Source organism: Condylura cristata, unplaced genomic scaffold (assembly GCF_000260355.1).
Source record: "Condylura cristata isolate star-nosed mole 26May11 unplaced genomic scaffold, ConCri1.0 scaffold00011, whole genome shotgun sequence".
NCBI lineage: Eukaryota > Metazoa > Chordata > Mammalia > Eulipotyphla > Talpidae > Condylura > Condylura cristata.
In genome coordinates this window covers 55,403,598-55,412,443 of record NW_004567112.1, presented here as the reverse complement: position 1 = coordinate 55,412,443, position 8,846 = coordinate 55,403,598, and the positions used below count along the sequence as shown (strand labels likewise).

General features: G+C 32.2%; 1 protein-coding gene across 1 annotated transcript in view; it reads right to left on the bottom strand.

Annotated features, from left to right (window-relative positions):
* KIF20B (kinesin family member 20B) overlaps positions 1 to 8,846 on the bottom strand; it is a 60,413-nt gene that overhangs the window by 31,096 nt on the left and 20,471 nt on the right. Inside the window, exons 13-18 of the mRNA XM_012723475.1 lie at positions 7,630 to 7,917; positions 3,155 to 3,294; positions 2,683 to 2,821; positions 1,651 to 1,879; positions 973 to 1,025; positions 228 to 378 (exon numbers count right to left, since the gene is read on the bottom strand). Of these exons, the coding sequence (XP_012578929.1) occupies positions 228 to 378; positions 973 to 1,025; positions 1,651 to 1,879; positions 2,683 to 2,821; positions 3,155 to 3,294; positions 7,630 to 7,917 (1,000 nt within the window). The remainder of the gene's footprint in view (positions 1 to 227; positions 379 to 972; positions 1,026 to 1,650; positions 1,880 to 2,682; positions 2,822 to 3,154; positions 3,295 to 7,629; positions 7,918 to 8,846) is intronic.

Genomic DNA, 8,846 nt, shown 5'->3' with positions numbered 1-8,846 from the left:
TGAGATGGGAAAAAAAATGTGCAAAATGATGTAAAAATAAATTATATAAAAAAAAAAATAAAGGTAGCTTTAATTATTTCTATCCTTTAGACAAATTTAGAATTCCTGACACTTAGAATTCCTGTTTTTTTCCTCAGACCAGTAAATTTCATACTACTTTGCTACTTTTCTGTTTACTGCTTTCATAGTTAGCTTTCTTAAAGACCACCTGTTGGCTGAAGTAGTACCTTTCTTTGGAGGTGGTTCATCATGTTGAAGATCATTTTCACTTAATCTTTTTCTTCCTGAACAGTTTTCAGTTTTATCCTTAGGCCTTTCAACTGTTTCATTGCAAGACAATTTACTGGCTATTATTAAAGGAGATTTACCAATCTTATCCTAAAGTAAAATAAAATTGGATTAGTTCACATATATAAATAATTGTAAAAACCAGATGTTTCAATTTTATAAAATTTTATTTTCAAATTTGTTGAAACATTTTAAGTTACAAATACACTCATTCATTTACACAGATGAACTGGGGGGTAAGCCAGAGCTTGGGGGTGAGAAGATTCACCAGATAGAGTAGGGAGCAGAATAGGCAGATTAAATGAAATACACTGCTAAGGGAAATAGTAGGTAAGACAGGAGAGTTTTGTTGTGCTATGTGGGTTACGCCCTAGACAGGGATTGAATTTAGGCTGCAGTGGTGATAGCGCTGAGACTTAACTTTTAGTGGTCACCAGGGAAGGCCCCTAAAAAACTTTTGTAGTCATCCCTGACAAGATGTATGAAGATATGGACACTTAGATTCTAAGTTGTTTAAAATCACATTCGTTAAAATAAAATAAAATAAAATAAGTAAAATAAAGTAAAGTAAAATAAAATCACATTTGTTTACTAGTTTTTCTTAAATTATTTAAAAATAAATGTAGTCATAATATTTGTTCTTTTCTTATTATGTCAAGACAAAATAAAGCTTAAAATTATTACCTTACTAGATTTCTCAAGCTCTTCAGTCAATGAATTTAAGTTAATTTCTGAATCTGAAAAATTAAGAATATTGAATTGATCTTAAAACACTGAAAATAATTTATCATTAATAATCATGAACAAAATTCACTTTAAAAAATGTATAGCTACAGTAACCTGCTACTTCTCACCTATCTTATTCAACACAGAAAAGGGCCGCATATGTCACACACACACACACACACAGACACACACACAGTTATAATGAAGCAGTAATATAACAGTTCGTAAGACCACTCGACAGTAGTCACTGTCTCCCAAACTTGCAAACCTTCAGTAGTATCTGCTAAATGAAAATTCTTATACCAGGAGAATTTATAAATAATATAAAACAAAACTTACAGCTTTATGATTTTCTGTGAGATTTTAAAGTTTGCTGTTAAAAGTTAATAGTGGTTTTCTTAGTTGAGAAATCTATTTTCTAGTATTAGTTTAAAAGCAACTTTAAGGAAAAATACCTATAATAGTAAGTTACTATAAATTCATAGAAACTACAAAATATTAAATATATTAGCTACAAAGACTTTTCTGGTCATTATCTTCTGGCCTAACTAACAAGCTGCATGAATCTCTTATACTCACCAACTGTTTTTTTCATGCATTTGTAGCAACTGAAGACAGGTGAAATGATCTACTTACCATTTTCTCTCTTTTTTAACTCTTCTTGGGCTTTGATTAATTCCTCTTTGGTTTTACTTAATTCAGTTTTAACATGATTATACTTTAGTTCTAAATAAGCAATAGCTTCCTGGGGGTCAGCAAGAGATGCAATATATAAGTGAGCAATTTCAGCCTGTTTCTTAATATCAGTGACATCATCTTGAAGAGAATCAATAATATCTTCAATTCCTACATAATTATGTGTTTCCTAAAAATAGCAAAAACCACATGCCTAATGTTAACAGTGGCTTTCACTACTCCAATGTGGTACCATCTGATTTACAGACATTTTAAAAATACATAGCAGAATAATTCACAATTTGCAACTAAAAAATAACATGTCTAAATCAGTTGTTAATGAAAGATATTAGCTTTATATTTTTCCCTACCAAAACAAGGTCATAAATGGCATTAAATGATTATTAAACAACTATAATTCTCTAGCTTAGGTACACTTTGTAATGTAATGAGTCTTAAAAGGTTTTGATGGGACTCAATACAAGACCCAACCATGTCAGGCACACAATGATGGACATAGGAAGAGTCGGCATCACCATTACAGGGTCTTGCAGCATAATTATAAAGCAAAGCAATAATAACAATCATCAACCTCCAAAAGACAATGTCAATTTCAACTTTGGTGGGATAGCGAAAAAGTTTAAGGAGGGAACAGTAGGGAATCATCAATTGGCCAGCAAGAGCAACCCATTTCATAGAAATATTTTAATTAGAGTATTAAGTTAACTGCTTTTCAGGTTCCTTATAAAAGGATATCCTATAATCAGACAAACAGGAATTTACCTAATTATAATCTGATATAATGACTCAACCAACACTAAAATGAGATATAAGTGTAACAAGTATAAATTTTTCCAAGTCCAATAGCTATATTTAAACTAGCTAAAGTTCATTCCTTAAAAGCACGCTTAATTGCGATAAAACTACGTATTTCTTATCATTGCTCTGGCAAACTAACTCCTGGAACAAAATGCTATATTAGTTTTAACATACTTTGGTTTCAACTTTCATGGCATGATCTTCATTGGATGGTTTTTCTTGAATGTCACATTTACCAACCAACTCCTTGAAAATAGCCAATCGACATTCAGCACTTTCTTCTAATAGTTCTCGTTCCTGAAGGAGAGTCTCCCTTTAGAACACAAATTAATCCCATTAAGAAAAAGAGAAAGTACCGGTTGTATTTGTTTTAAATGGCTATAATTAAGACATTATAAATTATACTTGATCTTAGCCAAAGGCTTAGAAGCGATTACATTATAAATTAAAAGCAAGCTCAAGTAGTCATTCACATATAATTTGGAATAACCACAGGAGTTAGTAGCAGCTATTCTCAGGTATGTACAAATAAGAGATCACAAATAAGATACACAAAACATCTGATATAAAATAAATAAACTAAAAAATATTTAAACAAGTAAATGAAAATTTCAATCTTTGCCATGGCATAAGAGAAATCACTTACTTAAAGTCAGCTTCCCGTTGAGCCAAAAATCGAGTAAACTCCTCTGTAACCTCTTCACGAATTTTAAATTCTAATGTTAACTTTTCTTTTCTTTCATTTATTAACTTTTTTTTCAAGTCTTCTATTAAATCCAGCAGTTTCTATAACATATGCAGATGAAAATTATAATAAAAGAAGAAAATTATAATAAAAGAACAAGTATATCCCAAGAGAAATACTTCCAAAGTTCAAAAGTAGTACTCTTTTCATCAGGCAATTATATCTGCTTTTAATAGCAGATAATATTCTCACTGAAAAAATGGAATTTGTAGACATTCATTAATGTGAAGAAAATCAGCTGAGTCACTCTAAATTTTTGAAACAGATGTAAAACTCACATGTCTCTCCTAGTCACATTAAGAAAGAAAAAGAAAATTTGAGTATCTATTATCCACCAGGAATTACTTTGAGGAATTCATATTTAATTTCATTTAATTTGCATAACATTCTGTGAAGTCACTTATTATTACAACCAATTTCAGAGGTGTGGAAGGTATTGATCAAGTCTTTACTTATGGCTAGGTTTAAAGTTAATCTGCCAAAGAAGAAGTAGAAAACATGAACAGACTAATTACATGGAAGGAAACTGAATTAGCAATCAAAATTTTTTAAAACACAAAAAGCCCAGGACCACAGTTTCACTCATGAGTTTTACCAAACCTCCAAAGACAAACTGGTACCCAATTTTCTCACGAACTTCCAAAATATTAAGAAGGAATGCTTCCAAACATATTTTATGAGGCCAACAATACTCTGATAACAAAAGTAAACATATCACAAAGAAAATTATAGACCAATATCCCTGATGAACACAAGTGCAAAAATTCTCAAGAAGAGTTTAGCAAACTGGTTTAAACAATTTATCAAAAGAATCATACATCATGACCACTTAGGAGTTATTGCAGGGACAAGATCGTGGGTCAAGATCAACAATCAATCCATGTAATTCATATTAACAAAAGGAAAGAAAATTGTATGGCATGCTCAATAGATACAGAGAAAGCATTTGATATGAATAAACATCCATTTATGACAATTTTTAAAGTTGGAATATACCTCTACATAATAAAGGACAATATATGACAAATATACTACTAACATAATACTCTGAACGCTTTTCCTCTAAGATCTAGTGAAGACAAGGATGATCACTTTAGCCACTACTATTCAACATATTATTGGAAGTAATAAGGGAAGAGAAAGATATTAATGGAATTCAAATTGGGAGAGAAGTAAAACTATCACTATTTACATATAGTATGACAATACAGATTCTAAAATAAAAATTGAAATAATAAATCAATACGGTAAAACATCAGGTTACAAAATTTACAAAAACCAGTTGTGTTTCTACATGCAAATATTCTTAAAAGAGAAAGAAATCAAGAAAACAATCTAATTTACAATCACAGCAAAAACAATTAAATGCCTAGAAGTAAACAAATGAGGTAAAGAACCTACATGGTAATTGTAAGACATTGTTAAAAGAAATTGAAGACCAAAATATAGGAAAATGGCCCTTATCATTGTCTGGAAAAAATAACATTAAAATGGCCACCTTACCTAAAGTAATATATACAGATTCAATGCAACCCCTATTAAGGATCCAAAGGTATTCTTTAATGAAATATAACAAGCAGTAATGAAATTCACATGGAACCACAAGAGACACAGAATAATCAAAGCAATCCTGGCAAAAAGAGATGATAACACAATCCCAGACTTCAAACTATGTCACAAAGCTATAGTAATTAAAACAGTATGATACTAGAACCAAAAAAAGATTCACAGACATCGGCCCTCCCTGGTGGCACAACAGGTTAAAGCAGAGCATGAATAAACTATCCAAAGCCACTGCAGCACCAAGTTCGATTCCCAGCCAGGGAGGTGACCCACATGGGAGAGCAGACCACTTCTGCTTCCCCACTGCTCCACTCAACAGTGTGTTTCAGAACATCTGCCTGTTCTGTTCCCCATTCTGTGTCTGGTGAATACTCTCACTGCTCCACACCTCTGACCTGTACCCCAGTTCGTATGCATAAATAAATAAATCTTCAAACAATAATAATAATAAAAAAGACATACAGATCAAAAGGATAGGATTAAAATCCCAGAAATAAACAAAGTTCATCTACAAGAAAGGAGCCAGTAATATACATTGGAGAAAAGAAATTCTCTTCAATAAGTGATGTTGGTAAAACTGGACTGCCACATACAAAAGAATGAATGTACATCACCATTTCATAGCTTATTAAAAAAATTAGCTCAAAATGGATGAAAGACATGAACATAAGACCTGAAATCATAAAAAGCAGTAAAGAAAAAAAGTTAAAATATTCCATGACATTGGTTTCATTTTTGTGGATTTGTTTCCATCAGCAAGAGAAACAAAAGTGAATATAAAAAATGGGAGTACATCAAGCTAAAAACTTTTTTAATAGCATATGAAACTATCATGAAGACAAAAAGACATGCTATTGAATGGGAGAAAATATCTGTATATCATACATCTAACAAGGGGCTGATATGAAAGATCTATGAAGAACACATAAAATCCAACAAAGATAACAAAAACTCAATTAAGAAAATGAGTTAAATACTTAAGCAAAGAACATACATAGATGGTGAGTAGGAATATGAAAATTGCTCATTATCACTTATCATGATTTGATGTAAATCAAAACTCCAATGAGATACCATCTTACACATTGAGAATCGTCCCTATCAAAAAGTCCCAAAATAGTAAATGTTGCCAAGAATGAGGAGAAAAAGGAAGCCTCATACACCGTTGGTGGGAATGCAAATTGGTACTGTCATTATGGAAAACATTATTTTGAAAGATCTGTATTTCTGATAGTTGATTAATTTATTATTGAGAAAACTGAAAAGAAATCTTTAAAAAGAACATTGACTGTGGTGCTGGGGTGGTGAGTGTGATATAGAAACATCTGAAGGGGGAAGATTCTATGCCTTTAAAACACAAACAACATTTTGCATATATAGCAGATCTTTATTCATTCATCTGTTCTTAGGTTATTTTCATAATTCTATTACTGTATATAGTACATTGCACATAAGAGTGTATATATCCTTTCTAATTGGTGTTTCTGCTTTCTTCCTGTATATACCTAGGATTAGAACTGCTTGCCCCATGATAGATTTAGTTTTAATATATTGCCATTTGCAACAATGTTGAAGGAACTGAAAGGCCTAATGCTAGGAGAAACCTGAAGGAGAAAGACAATTATTGTGTGGTTTCATTGGAGTGTGTAATAGAAAGAAATAAAACAAAGGATCGATCAAAACCAATTCAGAAACACTAGAAACACTAGAAATCTGTCTGTAGTTGGGCCCCCTCTTAGTGTGCAGCAGGTTAAAGCCCAGCATTGCAAGCTAGCCCCAGCTGCTTCAGCACAAGTTTGACCTACATAGACTTCTCCTGTCTCACCCACTGAGCCCCTCAGCAGTGTACTTCGTCAGTCGGCCTGTTCTGTTCCCCACTCTGTCTCCTCTCACCGCCCCTGCACCTCTAGCCTGTACCCCAGTTATGTATGCATAAATAAATATCCAAAAAGAAATCTATCTGTAGAACTAAGATTACCAGAAAGTGAGGGGGTGGCAAGCAAATGGACTAAGCGTGCCTTGGTTGTAGGTGTAGTGTGGTTACATGTCTCTGACGACATGTGATCCTATTATCTCTGGTTCATATAGTGTTATAAACCAGTTAATAAAAATAAAAAAATAGGGTATCTGTCAAAATCTAAAGTCCAAGTGTTACATAGAGTAGTTGCTAAGAATCCTTAAACACTGTCCAAAATAGCACAGAATTATCTTATCTTAAAGGGCTTTTCAATAACACCTGATATAGATATAGTAACAGCACAGATCTGCTATAAAATAAATTACAGCATCAAGAAAATAGCTTGATATTCCTTTTTTTTTGTTTGAGGTAATATCAGTTTAGAGCTGTTTGTGTTTTACAGGTACAGAATCTTTCCCTTCAGATATTAGTAAACCACGCCCACCACCTCAGCACCCATAGTCAATGTTCATTTTAAAGGTTTCTATTCAGTTTCTCAATAATAAGTTAATCAACTATCAAAAGTACAGAACTTTCAATGCTCAATATCATAACTGAAGTATTCCTATAGGTATTGTGACTTTGAAATTTAACTTCTAAGAATGTATACTGAAGTAACAAATATATAACGGGGTGCAGATGTAAGGTAGCATTTCTGCATCTTGTTTTTAAATAGTACAGACCTGAAAAGAGAGTATGTTCATATACCCAAAGAAAGAAAAGTAAATATGGTAAAACTGGCAAATCCAGGTAAAGTATAAATGGGTGCCATCTGTATTAAATATAAAGTTGAGAAATAAAACACTTATTGTTTAAAAAAAAACCAAGGTTAAAAGTATGAATTCTTAATACATACTCTCTTTCTCTCGTGGCTAATGAAAGATTTATCTTCTTCTAATGTTGTATCCAGATCTTCATCATTAAGTTCAGTTTCCACATTTTGGTTTTCTTTGTTTTTTTCTAGATCTTCAACCAGATCTTCATCTTCTACCAGATCTTCTAGACTACTCTCCCATGAAACTGTGGATCTTTTTATGTTTAATATTTTATTATCTGAATTATCATCCAGTGGTACATCTTGAGATGACTTGGCAGGTCCAAATGATTTTTCTTGTGAGGTATTTAAAATGTCTGGAACACAAACCTGTTAAAATATCCAATGTGACTTAAAATAGCAAAAAGCATGAACTGTCCATGAAATATATATTTAAGTCAAATGATAATCTGAGTGTTTTAAAAAGAACCTATACAAAGAAACATACAAACAAGAATTAGTATCATTAAACAAGTATTCCTGTAAGAAAAAGTCACTTATTTATGTATTCCACAGGAACACTGACTTTCCGGGTTCAGTTCTTAGTGCTATTCCAAGTAGGGAGTTGCCTGATTAGCCACTAAATGAACCAAATGGATGGCAGAGCTTATAATATATTGCCAAGAATACTTACAATTTGTAAGAGGAGTTTACTATTAACATTTTAAACTGAGGTCATCTTAATCCTAGCAGAGATAACTTCAATCTTTTCTATATCCTCCCTTGTCAAATACTGACCCTTTTACTTTTCAGTTATTTCCCCTAAATTACAGCTTAACGCGAAATTTATTATCTCACACTTGTGAAAATTGTTTACATCAAAGGACTGCTAACATGTTTGTGAGCATGTGAAGACTGAGGAACCCTTCTATGCCACTGGTGAGTACATAAATTTATACATTGATTTTGAAAGTAGTATGAGCCTTTCTCAAAATAATAAAAATATAATTACCATATGATTCAGCAATCTTTCTTCTAGGTATCAATACAAAGAACAGGAGAGCATTAACTCAGTTATATGCACTACAGTGCTTATTGCTGCATTGACAACAGTGAAAATATGGAGGCAACCCATTGCTAGGTGACTGGATAAAGAAGCTGTGGCATGCATACACAATGGAATACTATTCAACTATATCAGAAGAGATGAAATTTTGTCATTTGCATCAAATGGAAGGAACTTAAGGAGACTGATTATGCCAAGTGAAATTAGTCAGAAAAATATTGAATAATTTCATCTATATGTGTAATATTTTTCA